The sequence below is a fragment of the Poeciliopsis prolifica genome, unplaced genomic scaffold, assembly GCF_027474105.1.
Source record: "Poeciliopsis prolifica strain line A6 unplaced genomic scaffold, Auburn_PproV2 SCAFFOLD010, whole genome shotgun sequence".
Taxonomy (NCBI): Eukaryota; Metazoa; Chordata; class Actinopteri; order Cyprinodontiformes; family Poeciliidae; genus Poeciliopsis; species Poeciliopsis prolifica.
The window spans coordinates 3,117,575-3,135,749 of NW_026562385.1; the positions used below are offsets into that span (position 1 = coordinate 3,117,575).

Genomic DNA, 18,175 nt, shown 5'->3' on the forward strand with positions numbered 1-18,175 from the left:
CATTGGGGGGAACTAAAGACCCATCATAACTGGGGATTCTTTGTTTCAGCATGAGCAGCAACAGGAGGTTGTTAGTATTGTGAAGATGAGGTGATTCATCAAGCTGTCACTCATCAGAATATTTTCAATCTTATCAAATCACTTCTCATGTTCTTACTTTTCCCAGTTTTTATTTCCTATTGACATATAAACTTTAACATACATAATTTCTAAAAAAAAACCCAAAACAAACAAACAAACAAAAAAAATCTATCCATATAATTTAATGCACCGAACAAATATTAGTTGAATACTGAAAGGTAAAACCACAGAATAGCATCCAGGATTTACAGCAGTCAGAAGGGTTCATGGCTGCTCATAAATGACACCCCTGAAGGCCATGTGCCTCGCACACGTGTGCCCTCATGGATGTCACTGCTCAGAACTCATATTTCTTTACAAATGTGTGGGGGTACTTTGAAGATGTGAGGCCTCTGTGATGTGGTTTCAGAAACGCAGTGCAGTCAGCCAGCTGCATCCACTGCTGCTATAAGTGACAACAGGCACCGGAGGGCTTGGTCAGGCTTTAGAAATTGAGGTGCTTCATGATGTCTCCAGCAGCACAGGCATGATTTTCTCTTCCTCAGTGTCGCTCACCCCACCTCCATCAGACCCCTCCCTCGTGGAGGCCCGTGTCTGTTTTTGTAGAGCAGGTCTGGCGGACAGATTCTCATCCCAGCGTTAGGATTTCTTGTGGTTGTCAGCAGCATCATTCCTCCATCTGTCATTAGTGCCCCATCCTGCCCCACAGATCCGTGCTCGCATTTTAAGGCCCAAGCCACTAAGTGCATCTCTAGAACATTCATTGCTAGAGCTTCCACCACAATAACCATCAAAAACCCCAGAGATCACCAAATGTGTACTTGAAATCTCTTCTGGCCGCCTTGTGCTTCTTTTGGATCCAAACACTTATTCAGGGAATTCAAACAGCATGTTAATCATGTTAGTTCCAGGAACAGAGTATCTGCGCTCTCATCCAGGACCAGCCGCTGTGACCATGGCTAGTTTTCCCAGAGGGATTCTCCTGCCAATAGGCAAAGTGTCTTTGCTGCCAGTCCACATACAGACAGTTTAAGGTATTCATTCTCTTCTTCCTTCAAAACTTGGACTGCCCACAGTAACTCAAAAACATATTTTACTCAAAATGTAAAATCTAAATATGTGGATTTTAGTTTGAAAAATTTTCGTGTGTCCACACACTAAACAAATTACGCTTTCGCATCAATTTAGGCCTATTTACAGTTGAATCCAGAAGTTTGCTTATCCTGAATAAAAACACACATGCACATTGTTTACTCCCTTTCTAAAGTTAAATTAGACCAAACCTTTTTTGTTTTAGGACAGTTAGAATTACCAAAATCATTTCTTTTTGCTAAATGACACAATAGTGAGAGAGATGTTCTGGATTTATTTATTTATGGGACCACATAGATCGAATGCGGTTTTTAAAACAATAATAAAAATAAACTCAAATTAAGTTATTTTTTGAAAGAATTGATACCATTCAATAATTTCCACATTCATTCACATCCCAATGCACTTTTAACCATTTTTCATGAATGACCAAGAAAAGAAATATATTTATTAAAAAAAAAAAAAAAAAAAAAATGAAGAGCGCTTTTTTTTTTTTTTTTTTTTTTTGCAATACCTTTAAATAAACAACTGGCCTGAGAAGCCTAATTAGTAAATAGATTCCACTGATGGGTAGAAAGACATAGAAAGTCCCATTTCAGTGGAAGTCCTGTGTTATATTCAGCAAACATGAGACTGAATTGAACTTTTTGTAAAACTAACATTGCACATTACCCTAGACACACTATTATTGCATAATGAAAAACAGTAGTGGCAACATAATGCTTTCTACAGTCTATACAGTTCAAAGTTCATATTTAGATCTAATCAAAAATCTGTAGAAAACCTTTGTTTTCAGACACTCTAAATTCAAACCTATTGAACTTGGGCTAGTTTACAAAAAGACATGCCAGTTCAATTTCAAGAAATACACATTTGGGCAGAGTTGTTGGTCGCTGAAATAACTTGACAATGCAGAAAGTAATAATGTATAAAAATGTAGTGAACATTAACCAGTAAAAATCAGCTACGCCCTTTGAATTCTCCTTGTCTAATTAATCATAACTTCCTCTGGATCAATAAAGAGTCACCAAAGTATCCTTATTTTCATTCAGGCTTAAATATAAGAACAGAAGGGGTTTTAAACTCAAAAGATTAAAAAATGGTTCAGAAGTATCAGAAAGGACTTCTGGATATCCCAGTCTCCCTGGAAACTATAAATACATTTGGAACAGTGCAGCTTGTGATCCTGTTTTCACAGGATCTGCAGGTTTGGCCTGGTGTCTGCTGAGTAGACCTTGTCTCAAAGCTGCACTCACTGTCTGGCTGGCTCACATGTCAGCTGCATTTCACTTCACATGGGGTTTTCATTTGCTGACTCGGGAGAAATGACAGTAGGGAAAGAGTGACTGCTGATGAAACAAAGATGACAATCGGCAAAGGTGAAGGAGGTGATGCCGTACAAGCTGCAGCTTATTGAAATTTAAGCAAATATGTTTTTATATGCAATCATGTGCTCAAAAGTTTTGTGCATTGTTAGATATTATCCTTCTAGCTTCTAAAAAGGATGTGAACGCCAGTTTATATGATCTTATATCATTTTAATTTATCAGAAAAATACAGTCCAAATTGATTCTTTGCCTTGCATTCATTGTATTACAGGAGTTTCTGCTTAGAAAACTAAATTAAGCAGTAGAAAGTTAAATTAGAGGTAAATGATGTTTTATATTGAAATGATCTTTAACCTTTTTGAAGAATTTCTTTATTTTTTTAATTATTAAATCTGAAAGTGCAGAATTCCCTCCTTGTTTTTCCTTCAGATTTAAACTCCCCGTCCAGCTTCTGTCATCTTCCACGTTTATTTTTGTCTGTGAGAAGCCCGAGAGTGTACGAAGAAGTAATGAAAATAACAGTTTGTGGCTTCTGGACATTCTGGAGAAATGAACAAAATGTAATATGGTTTCAATTAGGAGAGGAAAAAATAGGAATAGGGACAGAGGAAATGAAAGCATATAGTGGCCGGTTTGATTTCCATCTTCCAGCCCCTCGGTCTGCCCTATTTCTAGAAGCTTCTGTAGGGTTAGACTTACACTGGATCCAGCTTATGCTGATTTAAAACACAGCCTAAATGGCCCATGACGACAGAACAGGAAGAAGAAAACCTACTAATTAGTAAAATGACTCATTAGTATTGGATCAAAAGACTGAGTTCTGGTTTATGTAGGGGTGATAAAAGCTGCAGTAGCTATTGATTAGAAAAGAGGGAAATAAACTGTCTTTAACATCAGTCAGGCTTTAAAGGACATGCAAATAAAGAGAATCTCAGAGAAAATGAGGAAGCAGTTAGAAGAGCAGCTGCAACTGCAGCTATGTGCAGCAAATGTTGCTAAAGACATCTAACTTACCAAGTCCATATCTTGAAAGTCAACTACGGTCCTGGAAAAGAATTTTGTTTTCTTTTATTTTCATTCTGAGAAGCCAGAATGAAATAAACACCTAGACTATAATTCAACCATTTTATTGCATTAATTTAATTTAATCTATTCTATTCCATTTTAGCTCTGGCTGTTTTTTTAGGGTTGTTGTCCTGCAACCGTCTTACATTTTTTGAAGACTCTGAAAACTTTTTATTCCACAATTATTCTGTATTTAGCTCCTTTTATCATCAACTGACCAAATTAACTGTCTGTGGGGGGGAAAAAAAGTATCAAAGACTTGTTTACTGTGGAGGTATGTTTAGGGTGATGTACAATCAATTTACATCCAGGCTAATATTTCAAATTTGACCGGATCAGATTCTTATAGTTTCCACGTAGCTTGTGGCAAACTGCAAGCATGACTTTTTTTGCTTTCTTTGACAAATGCCATTCAACTTGCTGCTCTTACCAGAGCTGTGGAGTGTTGACTTGTCCTGTCAACAGTTCTGTGGTTTTCTGCAGCTCCTGAAGCATTACAATGGGGACCTTGATCATTTAGCTAATTAATACTGTCCTTGCTTGGACTGTCATTTTTTATGCCTGGCCATGTTTCAGTTTTGCCATAATCCATTTTGGCATGATCAGTTAAGCAGTGCTTCATCAAGTTTTCAAAGCTCAGGGTTTTGTTGGATTTTATTTCAGTTTAGCAGAGTAAGCGGGGTCTGAAAAAAAAAATTCTTCAATTTTCATATTTTTGTTAAACTAAAAACTATGTTCATGCATTTAACTTTTGGTTGTAACATGACAGAATGGGGAAATGTAGTGAGCAGTGCACCAAAGACAATTAATTTTCACATGAATTAAATTGTAGTTTGAGTCAAGTTAATGTCATTGTCATTGGCAGGTAGAAGGACTGGAGAGGAAATTGTAGGAAAGCAGACAAATCCAAAGAAAACTTTAAAAAAATCCTTTAAATTTCACGGTGCCGTGTATTTCTAGGAAGGCTAAAATGAGTAGTTAAGACTAGGAACGTGATTGACACACCACCCTAACCACAGGCTGTCAACACGGTGGACAACATGAGGTTGCAAAAATAATCATTTCTTCTGCACCTTCACACATTATGAAAAAATCTACAACTTTCATGAGATAATCTGCAGAACAGAAAGGAGGGCAAAAAGAGATGGAGATAGAGCTTGTGATTGCTCCCTTATGTGTTGACTGACACCTGATATTCATCCTGGTGGTTGAATCAACATTCTCGGCTAGTGACACAGATGTGCACTCCGTCTGTTACAGTTCAGAAGTTAAATAGCTGGGGGGAAGCTACAGAAGGAGAAGAAGTGATACTCGTTTGTTTATATTGGGAGAGGATATTTAATAGGCTCATAAAAGCGTAATTGGCCAGACTGCTGAATGGCACTTTGAAGGATCTGGATCCCAGCTCGCAAAGTGCATAACCTCCTTGTGAACTTATTCTAGTGTCATTCAAGGTTCAGTTGCATTATTTCATCCATCAGTGCCGTCATCCTGGCTGTAATTCTGCTCAATTCACTGTCCCCACCTGGTTCATATCTTTTATCATTTAATAGACATAGAAAATACATTGCAACACCACTGAGGCTCACACCTGTGTTGGTAATATTTATTCTCAAGATGTGATATGGTTTCCTCTACTTCCTTCACAAATCATTCAAGCTGGTGTAGCTCATTCCCCACACCTCCTTTTGTCCTATTTCTGTTATTCACATCAAGTCAGATTTGGCTTTTCTCTCTCTTCATTCTCTCTCTACATAGTTTTTCAGATCTGTCAAACTCTGTATGTTGCATGTGTCTTTAAATGGATACTCTAAGAACAGTGGGTTTTCAGTTATGTCCATATACAGTGGCAGAGAAATATAGTTTGGCGTATACACACACACGCACACACCCACACGCATGTGCGCACACTCACAAAGTCCAGATGTCGTGTCCTCTGGCTGCCACTGGGCTGTGGTAGTAGTAGCTGCAGCTGCTTCGTGGTTCTTTAGCCTGAAAGTTTGCTTTTACAAGGAGAAGGTGAGCAGAATAGAGCATAACCATAATCCTCCTTCATGGCTTCTGCTGCCAAGTCTCAAAGACATCCTTACCCGAGGGTACAAGGCTGCACGTGTCTCAAGACATGGGTGTGATCTTGTTGGTGTAATTTACTCAACATTTTGTCAGCCGAAAGAGTTCATGCCACTTTATTGGATTTGCTTGGATTATGTTGCAGGGAGTCCAGTAAAGCACAAAAAGAAAAGTTTTCTTTCCTGAAAGCATTTCCTTTAGACGTTTCACGTAGAAATTTTTTTTATTTATTTTGGTTTTAGACTACTAAGAGGTAAACAATATGTAGAATAGGCATTTATGTTTAAAATGTATGACTGGAACCTCTGATGCTCCAGAAGATTGAATTTTAATTGTTTGTTAATATTATTTCATTTATGTGTAAATTCAGTGTGTCTGGTTTCACTGCTTTTGCCAAACCTTTCTTTCAAGCTCATTTAAGGTCTCCTCAGTACACTGAGCTAATTCCACCAGCATGTTGAGGTCATTAAGGTTTTCTTCATCTTGTTTTCCTTCATTAATTGTATTTCATTGTTTCCTTTTATTCATTGTGTTCATCTGACTAATTTATGAACAAATTTTATAAAAATTTGTTATATGTATGTTCTATCTACTTCAGTGAATTCTGACTTTGATTTGTTCCTAAGCTCCTCCAAATGCAACACAATAATTTTCAACAATTGTACTTCCAAGAAAAAAAAATCTAGAACTGGTAGGATTGGTTTTAGATTTTTCTGAAAAGTGACTGCTGCGACAGCTTGTTGCCAGTTCAAGCTGTCAAAGTTTCAGCTGGTTGCTGGTTGGTATTAACACCCACAGCCAAGCTAGAGCCAAGAGTTAACCAAACAAGTAAACCTTTTGGTGACTGGAAGAAGCCAGAGCACTTTCACATGTGAAGGGGTAATGGACTTCTTTCACACTTGCGGTTTGGACCACAACCTACTGGCTCTGAGGCGTTACTGTTCCAGTACAGTGCCCCAAAAATGCAACACTAAATATGGCAAATACCACAGCTTGTTGGTGTCAGCAGAGCATACTAACACTATTGTTCTGCAGTTATGTCTCAAAGAGCTTACAGACTCATCATGCACTTGGATTTATCCTCCTAATCTATGGTGTTTATTAATTCATAAGACTGTCACCATGATGATCTCACAGGAAATGCTGTCACCCCCTTAAATGCTTTGCACCGCTTCTCAGCTGTGTGTCACCATGACTGAATATGGCAAAAAAAATGATGATGGTGAGTTTCAGTGTTTACTTGTGCGTGTTATTTAAACACAATTGGAATCTCTAGCCAAGAGAATGAATCACACTCCTCTTGTGGCTCCTAAAAGCAGCTTTGCTGTTATAGACACTTAGCAGTTTATAATAGTCTGATCTCAACTTGTTCCCAGTTTGGTCTGAATGCCAGAGAATTGTTTTTCCTGTGGAAGGAAGTCAGCCAGTTGTGTTGGTGATGAATTGCTCAGTGGCAATAGATTCAGCCTTATACTACTCCAGCATCAGCCTTTTTCCCCCTTCTTCTTATTTTTTGATCTATTGCTTTTTTAGGCCTTAGTTTACACTTTCCTTCTTTCACTCACCATGGTTATTTTTCAACCAACTCTCCTGCATGGGCTTATCAAGACATTCCTGAGCTCTGTTACCTGCACAATGCAAACTAGTGAACTGCATTCCAGAAAATGGGCTTCGGCCATGACGGTGGTGTTTATTCTTTCCAAGACTTATTATCAACCATGTCATAGCTTTGGTCATGTTACTTCAGAAGTGTTTTGGAAAGCCAGCGCAGCGGAATGTTTTGAAAATCCTCTTAGAGGATAAAGCTTTTAAGGAGCACACCAGGAACAAGAAAACATCTGTTCAACATACAGGCAGTGTCAATCAAAAGTCTGGTATGGACAGAGAAAAACTGTCCCTAAGAGAGGTGAAGAAGTTGAAGTATGTATTTGATGTCGGTGCATGGACATATAGTACAGTAATATCAGGTTCCTTGGTAGCTGAGAACTATAAATTTAGTTTGAGCCATCAGCGTAGCCTACACCCTGTGTTCAGCCGGCTACTGATGTTCCATACTTGTCCTTATTTCTCTGCACAGTCATCTTTACATTGAAGCTGTACATTTGGACAAAAGGCTAAACCATTGAAAATAAAGCTGATCATATATGCAAATCTTAGATTTGTGAGCAATTGATCATCCATTAAGTGCAATAGTTTGTTTTGAAATGGAAGTTTGGAATTACTCATTTGTGTATCTTTAACAAAATAACTACAGCAAATAGCCTTCAAAATATCATATCCATCTATATATTTGACAATGGCAGCTATACGTTGATCTTTTTTTTTGTTTTGATCTTAAATCCAAAAATTAATTTTTAATACTCTACTTAAATGTTAGTGCCCCAATTAATTCCTATTTCATATATTTGTTTGGTAATTACTTATGGTGCTCTACAAGGTTTTGGGTTTGATCTGTTTTATTTTTGTATGCTCTCCTCTAAGAAATATAATTTGAAACACAATAAACATTATACTGATGACATCCATTGTAATGATAAGTGAAACTTAAGTAAACTAGCAAATAATTGGTGCTCCAAATGTTTGCTTATTGACTCAAGCAAAACTGAATATCTGTTTATAAAAACCTCATAGACCTCTGTCAGTCCTTCAATAGCTCAGTTAAGAAAAGATAAAACTCATCTGTGGAGCAAAAAATTCACCTCAAACAACTTGGCGAAACAGCATTATTCTTCCTGTGAATAAAAGGAATTGCATATTAAACAAGGAAGGAAAAATTCCAGAGCTTTCCTTTTCCCCCCAATATTTTAGATGAGAAGAGTGCATGTCATGTAGATATGTGAATACAGAGCTAAAGTCTGACATGGAGTCCAAAACTTACAATGTAAACAAAGATAAATGTTTTGTCTGGCTTCTGTAGTTTGCACATCAACATGTAAATAAAAAAAAGAGACAACTTTGAAGTTTTGAGGAAGGACAAGGTTATTTCCATAATTTCCCTAATTTCCATTAAATTGCAAATATATTTGCAATTTAATGCATTTTTGCAGACTCGAGACAAATCACACGTTTCAGAATTATTGTACTTGTTCCAAAATTATAATGAAAACATAAAAATGTCCAAGTTGGATGCAATTTCACCAACATAAATAAGTTTCAGAAAGAACTAATGTGTGAATAGAAAGGAAGATGTAGGACATTCATTCACAAGAAGTTGGCAGATCATTATTATAATACTATCCAGACATCCAGGAAAGGAGCTGGCAGCATAAAGGCAGTTCATGTCCACTTAGTCTGTTTTGAACATGTTAAGTGAAGATTAACTTGCTCAAAATAAAACTACACGGACAGATTAACAAACTCAAATTCAGTCCTTTAATTTGGAATGCAACTAATTTGTTTTTTTATGTGTACCATGAAAATTTACAGCCCACAAATCCCTTGACACTTGTTACAGTTTAAAAAAAAAAAAACACTTTGTTAACGGGGGTTTTAATATGCTTAGGACCTCAGAGGCAGAGCTTTTTCAGATCTACATCTACTAAAAAGATAACATACTATTATAGCACCCTGTGGAGAAGGCAGTGAAGCTGTTAAATTCCTTTGCACAGAAATAAACAAAACAAGCAGCAGTTCAACTAGCAAAAATTAAACCTCTCTTTTCCATATTTGTAAGAGCTGCTGCATCTGGAAAAAACTAGCTCATAGTGTCTCATTCATTGTCCATGTGTATGTAAATGAGCATCACCTGGGGAACATCTTGGGGCATAGAGTTCTCATTTAATGCAAAATTGAAGTAACCACATCCTCTGTGTCGTCCTCATGGCGTTTGCTCCCCAAACCACCAGTCTGGGAGTGAGAGGATGACAGAAAAAAGGAGAGGAAGATTTGGGGTTTGAGTTATTATTAACAGGAAGTGCATGTTGGTTCCTCCCCATACAGATGTGCTGAACTCCTGTCAAACAGGATTTAATCTCTGTGTTCATGTCAGCTTCAGCTGCAGATCCAAGAGGTAGCCAACAAGTCAGTATTATCCTCCAACTGTGCCTTGAAGAAGTATTCATACCCTTCCAACTTTACACATTTTGCATTGTTATAATAAAATGCTTTGTACACATTGTATAAAAAAAAAAACATGAGAATTGCATAACAGTAAAGCTGAAGGAAAAGGAAAGATGCCATCCTTTTAAGATGTTTAAAAAGATGGCATACAGTGATGCTACAGTGATTTTGGAAAGTGAAAGGTAGCCTGAACCGAAGCTTTGTGTTAGCTTTTTTAAAAGCGACAAGGGAAGTGGTTCAATTTTCACTGAGCTTTAAAGGCTAATGTCATCAACATAAATGTAACATAAACTTTCTGAAGCATTTTGCCTACCTAAAAATACTATAGGAACATCAGAAGCAGACATGAGACCTTGTGCTGATACTCTATTGAGGCAAGTCTGTCTCTCTGGAGGTCCTTCCCTTCCAGGTTCACTTCTCCAATGCATTCAAGTAAAACTCAGACACGTTATTGGTTATATAGCAAAACAACTGAGAATAAATTTCTGTATTTTTGTAATTACTGCATCCTGGTACAGTCTTATTAAACAACAATCTTGTCTATTTGGAAGTGGTTTAAGCTTTGTATAATTATTTTATTTTCTGTATTAAGAGCTAGAACAAATTAATCAAATCAAATTGTTATCAAAAAACATGAAAATATTTTTTTTCTTGCACAATAAAACAAACAAACTCTGCAATCCTCTGAGCGCTCTGTGACATGTTAATTGTGCTCTAATTTAGCTTGGTGTATAAAATCTAAATAACACATGTTGAAGTTTGTGGTTGCACTCTGAAAACATGTCCAGTTTACATAAATACTTCTGTGAGGCACTGTATACTCAGGGCTGCAACATGGCATCTGAAATTCATTGTTTTCACAGTTTTGTTGCCTGTGGTCAATTAACGGTTACATGAGAATGAGTGAGGACAAGTTGAGACTCACAGAAAGACATCTTTGTCTTCTTGCGATGGCAGACGCTTTCAGGATTGTTTGTTTAAGGTATTGTGGCTATAAAAATCCAACAATAATTTTGAGAGACAGGATGGGATTAGACGCTAACAGCTCCTGTTCTGTGGAAAACATATCTCTATCTTGTGGGAAAGCCCAATTTTGCTGCACATCTAATTTCAAAATGTAATGAAAGATACGGTAAATTGCAAAGTGTTAAAAGCCACCGCTTTTAAGGAATAAAAACTCCAATAGACAAGAAACATGACCGCTTTGCTTCTGTACTCTGTTCTGTTGTGTACACTTACATGTGCGTAGTGCAGGTTCCAAAGTGATATCGAGAACAATACCTGCTAAATCACCCACAGTCACATGACCTCTTCAACCTGAGCGTGTTGTCTTTACAAACATTCCTCTCATTTCAGCACTTCTAGTTGTTGCTGCTCATTACTTCTGACAACATGTGTCATCTGCCACTGAAGACCACCTATATAACAGAGCCCCTCTCAGCTGCTTTGACAGGCTAATAACTATGGAAACAGAGGAAAAGAAGTGACAGCACCACAAGCACAGGCTTTTTGGTAATCTTAGCTATATTCAGGGCAGAAGTCACCTTTTCTTTTAAATACCAACAGCAGATGGTTCTTTTATGGAACCTGTCTTGTTCTGTTTAATCACAGGGTTGTGAGATCAATGGGAAATTTGTTTACACTCCTTTCAGTATCTCAGAAAAAATATTCACTCATCGCTCTCCTCATTAAATTGTTCCTAAAGCTTCTGTTGAAGTTGACTTTGAACTGATTTTTCCTTTTTCAGTATTGAAGAGCTGAGAAAACATGCTTAAAATGTTTGTTTGCATTGTTTGTTCATCAGAGTGCCAAGAGCCTTCAGAGCAACAAGGACTCCCGGATCCTGTGGGCCAAAGATGACTTTTTATTGACCTCTGGCTTTGATACGGTGAGAGCTTTAAATCAATTCATCAATCAATTTTTTTTACTTTTTATGTTTTACAGAACAGATATTGACTGAAAAAATAATTCTTTAAAGTATTAGGGGAAACATATATTTATTATTACAATAATGTATTATTAATAAAGAAAAACTTCCCCACAGCATGATGCTGCCAACACTATGTAACCACGTGGAGTATATGTTCAATGTCATAAGCAATCTTGGATTTTCTATGCAATTTATTGGAAGTCAGATAGTTAAAGATTCATTTAATCCAGACTTCACAAAATTAGCCAACTTTACATAGACTTTTATTTTGGGTCATCAGATAAAAAGCAACTAAAAAAATATTCAAGAAAAATGTTCCTGATAGATAATAATGAAATAAAAATGGCCCTGTCCATTTTTAATTTTACACATGTTGCTTTCATTGAAATGAACAGGATTGACTCCACTGCAAGTTTTCCTGAATATGCATTCTTTATGTTCAGTATTTTGGTTCAAATATCAGCCTTCCTTGGGTCACCTGTATTGTGCTGGTGAATGTGCAGATGCGGACTCGTGAAGTGAGACTTTGGGACAGCAGAAGGCTGAGCTCTTCAGTCAGCTCACTGTCACTCGGCACCGCCAGTGGGTGAGTACTGCGTCGCCCTGTCATATCGCTGACGCTGTTGCACTTTAATACTCATTTGTCAGTGAGAAATCATGTGTTGCTGCACAGAGTGTGTCCCTGTGAACCAAAGATGTAAAAAATGCTGTATGGTTGGCTTATACAAACGATTTGAGAAGCGTGTAGACCTCCCAGATTTTTGACACCGTCTTTCTACATTCCTGTCATTTCCTGGGTCTGGTCACACACACACTGACTCCTGTCATGTCTCAGCAGAGGGGAGGTTGCAGGAGTGTGCGTGTGTATGTGTATGTATTCAGCAGAGGGTCAGGAAACAGCAGCAGACTTACTGACATTTCTCCCCACAGTTCAGCCTTTGTCATTTCTCCAGTCACTAGATTTGTTTTTCCTAACACTGCTGCAGAGGACCGGAGGGTAGCAGGAGCGTGGCTGGTCTCCAAAGGAAGAAATGGGGGGAGAATGGGTTGAAGATTCCTTAGTCAGTTCCAGCTCAAGCATTTCAATGCTCTTATAAACAGGTTAGTGGGCCAAGTGGGGTAAACGTGAACTAGAAGTGAATTGTCCCAGCTATTGATGTTATAATTGAGGGAGGACAAAAAGCAGCCATTTGGTGACATAATCTCTAACTAATTTTGATCACTCTAGAGACTGTCCAGTCTTTGGTCCTCTCTTATGCTCTCTACCATTCAGCTCTGCTCAGAGGTGTTCTGTTGGATTTGGATTTGAGACAGCCATGGAAGAAGGTTGATTTTGCCTCTACTGAGTCATGTATTGATTAGGGCTTATGGTTTTACTATTCACTCTGCCACTGCTGAAACAGTAATTTCTCATTTATTAGGAATGCTCACCTGATGTGTTTTGGAAGGAGAGTAAAAGAGACGCCATTTTGTTTCAACATTTATTCAATATTAGTTTAATTCAGTCAGTTCTCTCATGTTAGGAGTTTAAACTATTTGTCTTATGAGGTGCAAATAAAAACATGTACAATTTTCTTTAGGAGACATTTACTTGGTTAAATTAATAAAATGTTACAAACATTTTCTGAATTGAACAGAGTGTTATTCCATTTAAAGGTTGTGAAATGATCACAAGACCATTTCACAGCCATTTAATTTGTATAAATCCCAACAGTTCTTCTGTCAATAATGGGATTTATAAAATCCCATCATCTGAGGTCCCATTGATGATGGGAACGCAGATAACAGATAGTCATCATTTTCAATAAGTGTAGAAACTCTGATCCCTTCAGAATAATAGTACTTAAATGAAAAGTCAAAATGTTCAGCAATAAAATCTGAATAAATACATCTTTAATATGGGTTCTTAGAGGTTTGTTATAGTTACAATATATCAGATTTTTAGATGGTGTACATATGCTTAAGGCTAAAGTATACCTGGATATGTTTGAATAGTTTTACCACACTGAGATTACAAAAAAAGCTGAATATCTAGGGGATTTGTTTTCTCCGTGATATGTCTAATCGGTGACACAGCAAGCCCTCGCCACTTATCTCCATTTCCTTCCGCTTCCTCTTTGATTCGTCTGAGGCGAACCGTTGCCCCTCAGCTTACCTCTCTGCAATCATCACATTTCTTTGGAGCTGTCATGCTTTTCATGGAAAGAGAGAATATTTTTTGCCACGCATCACGCTATTTCTGCGAATGGTCAAAATATGCCTTGTGGGATTCATACCATATGTCTGGAAAAATCCTTCTGGTATGTCCCCTGAACCCGCAAAGCTGAGTGTTAATTAGTTAATTTTACTGGAGAGTTCATCTGTGGTGTCTCTGCTTAGAGACAGAGGAATGTCGAAGTTGACCAGGAAATACTTTAAAACTGCTCTTTTGTTTGAGTGAAAATACTAAGAGTTTAAGTGAATATTGTGAGAATATCTGGGGACTCATCATTTCCTCCTTTGGCTTAATAGTCTTCCATTAAGCCTATGATCCTTCATGCAATTTCTTATTAGTGTTAATCAAATTTAAATTGCTTCTAAAATATCACAAGCCTAATTTCCTGTGTATTTATACTCATTTAATGAAATCTAAAAACGTCCCCATGGATGCATCTGTGTGAGTGTTTGTGCTCTCCCATGTGTTCCACATTGGTTGCCCTGTTTTAAATTGTGATGGTGTATCGCAGAGCTATTATTCACAAAGCCACATTACCAGCTGGCTGTGCACCAGCATCGATATAAGAAGCAAGCAATAAAATGACAGATCAGATGTTCCCCTGAAACGGAGTATTCTGCTAAGAGACTATTTGTTTTATTGTCTGCACATGGTTCCTTTGTTTTGTTTTGAAACTGTGGTACCTTCCAGGGTTTGATCCAGTCATCTGTCACAGACTGCGAAAGTATCAGGAGCCAATCTTTCTGGTTAACGCTTGAAGTATTCGAGATGAGTAGTTCTAGTGAGTTTTAGTGAGTTTATTTTTTTGGACTTGGTCCCCTTCTGCACACATTTGATGACCAAATATTGCACCTCATTTGAGCGACCCGATGTTGTGGTCAATGGGCAAGCTAACTACAACTAGCAATATAAGCTGATGATTCCAGCAGTTCAATTCTGTGTATTAATAGACTTACAACAAATATTTATAGTGAGTTCAGTTATATAGATATATTTAATTTTGATTTCCAGTTTATTGCAGTTGTCTCCTATTACGTACTGCATTCACATTCAGTTGACAATGCAAAGTGGTAATAAAAATGATTTTAATAAGACCGTACGAATGCTTCAAGCTCCTGACTATGCTTAGCCATCCTTCCTCCTGAGCATGCATGTGGCGACTGTAGAAAGGACAGACTCTGTTTTAATAGAAGCATTGGTCCAGGAGGGTTTTTCTTTGGAAAGACAAATTTTATGATTCCCTCTGTAAATTACTTTGTGTAAAAAAGAAACAAAGCTAAATGGATGAGTGCCAAGCCAGTGGATAACCAGTAGAAATGCAAACCATCAGAAGTGCAAAGAAACAAATTGTTCCTGCATGTTTCACTGGACCTCCGACATTCCAAGTCAGAATTACATTTGCAACGATCTTAGATATATATGTCCAGGACTGTATCATGAAAATATATTCATGTTTGATTAAGTTTTGGGTTAAAATGTTTAGCTGGCAAATGCTCTATTGAGGGCTGAAGAAAACCCGAGTGGAGTTTTTTGTTATCATTCTATTACACAGTAATTGTATTTTCTCGTAAACTGACTGGATATCAGCAGCCTTCATTGTCCTTTTCAAAGTAAAATCTTTTCTTTGGCCTTCTTGCATTCTTGCAGCCTTTATGGTTTGCAGACTAGTAATGAGTCATAATGATTCTAATCTCATTGGGCTTGCATGATGTCTAAAAAGTCTATCATTAGCATTGAGCTGTCCTCAAATTCCCTTTGGACTTGTCTTAGCTCTTCATTTTCCAGCTTGTTATCACGGTAAGTTATCCGTGGATAATTTTGTCTTAGTTCTGCTTGCTTGTTTATGACCAGGCGCCTCTGCAAGAGACTGAATGCACTGTTCAAAACGAAACCTTGACTGCATTTTTCTCTGTACTTAAGCTGTCCAATGCTTATTATGCACAAGCTGCCGTGGAATCTCACAGTCAAAACACTCTTATTGGGACATTTCCTCCCCTGTCATCTCAGAGCTGAGGTGTATATAAAGATGGATGCATTGTTTCTGGTCTGTTTTTGATTAAATGACTTGTGGTAAACATGTTGTGTAAGTGGAGCGGCAAGCTGGGTTGTGTCAGGGTTGCTACGATGGCCACAAAGTTCAGCAAGATTATTTTTTTTGGAGTGTCACAACACAAAGAGGCCTGGTATCATGAGCCAGTGAAACGGGGTTGTGGCTGGAATATAATTTGGAGGGATAATAATGGAAAGGAAATGTTTACTTTTGGGATTTAAATAGAGGCAGAAAAAGTGAAGGATAGAAGGTGATGATTCTGAAAAGAGTATTTTGGACTGCACAAAGGTTACTATTACCATAAACTCATTTTCCTTAGAACTGGCAGATCTGGTCATTTGAAAAGAACTGTAGCTGGATCTCTGTGTACAAGTGTTTCCCTCATGCTCTTTCCTCCAATAAAACAGAATTATAATAATGAGTTTAATTAGGCCTCTAAGCCAGCTGCAATCAGTGAACTTTACAACTGGGCATGATTGCAACCAGGTTGCTGTTTCAATGCTGTAAATGCTATGATAGTTATGTATACTCTGCTACTTCAGCACCTAAAAAGCCCTAAACAGTTTCCATGTCTCTTACAGAAAGTGCCGTGCAGAATTATCCATTCACCTCATATGTATTTATAGTTTTCACATTTTCTCAAGTCACAACCACAAACATCAATGTAAGTACTTGTGATTTTATGGAATACACTAACACAGCAGTAGAGCATAATTGGCAAATGCTCTATTACTGCAACAGTAGCAGAGCATTTGTTTTGCCTTTTATTTTCCCCCCCCAAAAATCTGAAAAGTTTGATTGTTTGTCTGAACCAGCTTTCCATCGCAGGAGTTTTTACAGATTCTTTGCAAAATAACTCAAGCTTAGTTAAATTGGGTGAATGTCTGTGAACAATTGTCTCCATCTGTCTTCCAATCTACCTTGAGCAAATTCTCTGTCTGCTGAAAAACAGCATCAAATAAGGCATTTAGCAGCTTCCTATTCATTGTTTCCTTTTCACTGAACTGCAAACTAGACTTTCAGTGGATTTTTTTTCTTGGCATTTTTCCATAAAACCCAGATTTGTTGAGTGCGCAACAAACAGCTGTCCTGTCAACAGATTTTTTTTGTTGAAATGTTTACCTGGTAAATACCAGCCCCTTATTCTTCACTTCAGTTCATACAGAGGATCTGGGCCCTTAGCTATTGTGAATCAAGTGCTTGCTGGAAGCGAGGACTACGCTGAAGTCTTTAGTTTTACCCAATCACTAACATTTGTCTGTGAAGAATGTAATGTGCTGGTTCCATGCTATGAAGCTTACCGGAAATTGCCTTCTGCAAACAACCATCCTCCACTGCAAAGACAGTGCCGTCCCTCAACAAGATGACTGTTAATGTTAATATTTGTTGTGGCAAACGTGAACTGAAAGGCTTTGTTGACTTTTTCCACCATCATCACTAAAATTACAGGCGGACCAGCAGTGTCACAACTTCTCCTTCTGTTCTGCTATTATTCTCTGAACAAACAGAAGGCCTGAGCTGTTCTCTCAGGCCTTCACAGAACAGCTGGTTTTTTATTGATATTATATTAGACCCCAAAGGACTCCTATTTTTTAAATAGGTGACTTCTACAGTGTTTTGTTTTGGGATTTCCAGGTAAAGAGATCTGAATACCAAAACATGCCACACTTTTTAGAGTTCACATTTATACTCAGTGTTGTGTTGGTCCATCACATTGAAACCATATAAATTGGCTATATGTTTGTAGGTGTGAATACTTTTGTGAAATTGAGGACAGATTGTGAGAATCATGCATGACAGAATCGTAACCTTTCTGGCTTTGACCCCTTTATTGTCCTCTGTAAGTACCATATATGTAAATGCAGCTACACACGTGTCTCCTCTTACTCCCCATCACAAGGAACCTTAACTTCATGTCTTTTTCTTGGCCAGCGGCTGATTAAAACAGATCGCAATGACCCAGAGAATCTAGCCTGTTGATTGGAGAAGACAGAAGCCTGTCCCCAGAGAAACGTTTCCCCAACCCAATCATAGGTTACACAAAGAAGTTCCCTTTAAGGCAAACACCGCTGACGGACCAAACTGCTGGTCGATAGAGAGAGTCTCTTGTGGTGAAGAGATGGATGGAAATACCTCAGGTGTGATGTTTAAACTCACACTCCCCTCTGGTTCTCCTCAGCTTTTTCTCTCTCTCTGTGTGTGTGTGTGTGTGTGTGTGTGTGTGTGTGTGCGTGTGTGTGTGTGTGTGTGTTTTTGTACGTGTGTCAGGTCGGGCCGGGTTTTAA

At 37.9% G+C, this 18,175-nt stretch overlaps 1 protein-coding gene across 2 annotated transcripts in view; it reads left to right on the plus strand.

The window, feature by feature from the left end:
- LOC129363148 (mitochondrial import inner membrane translocase subunit TIM16-like) overlaps positions 1–18,175 on the plus strand; it is a 105,642-nt gene that overhangs the window by 20,403 nt on the left and 67,064 nt on the right. For both annotated transcript variants that reach the window (XM_055035034.1, XM_055035036.1), the window contains exons 8-9: positions 11,500–11,583; positions 12,129–12,211. In XM_055035034.1, coding sequence (XP_054891009.1) covers positions 11,500–11,583; positions 12,129–12,211 — 167 coding nt within the window. The remainder of the gene's footprint in view (positions 1–11,499; positions 11,584–12,128; positions 12,212–18,175) is intronic.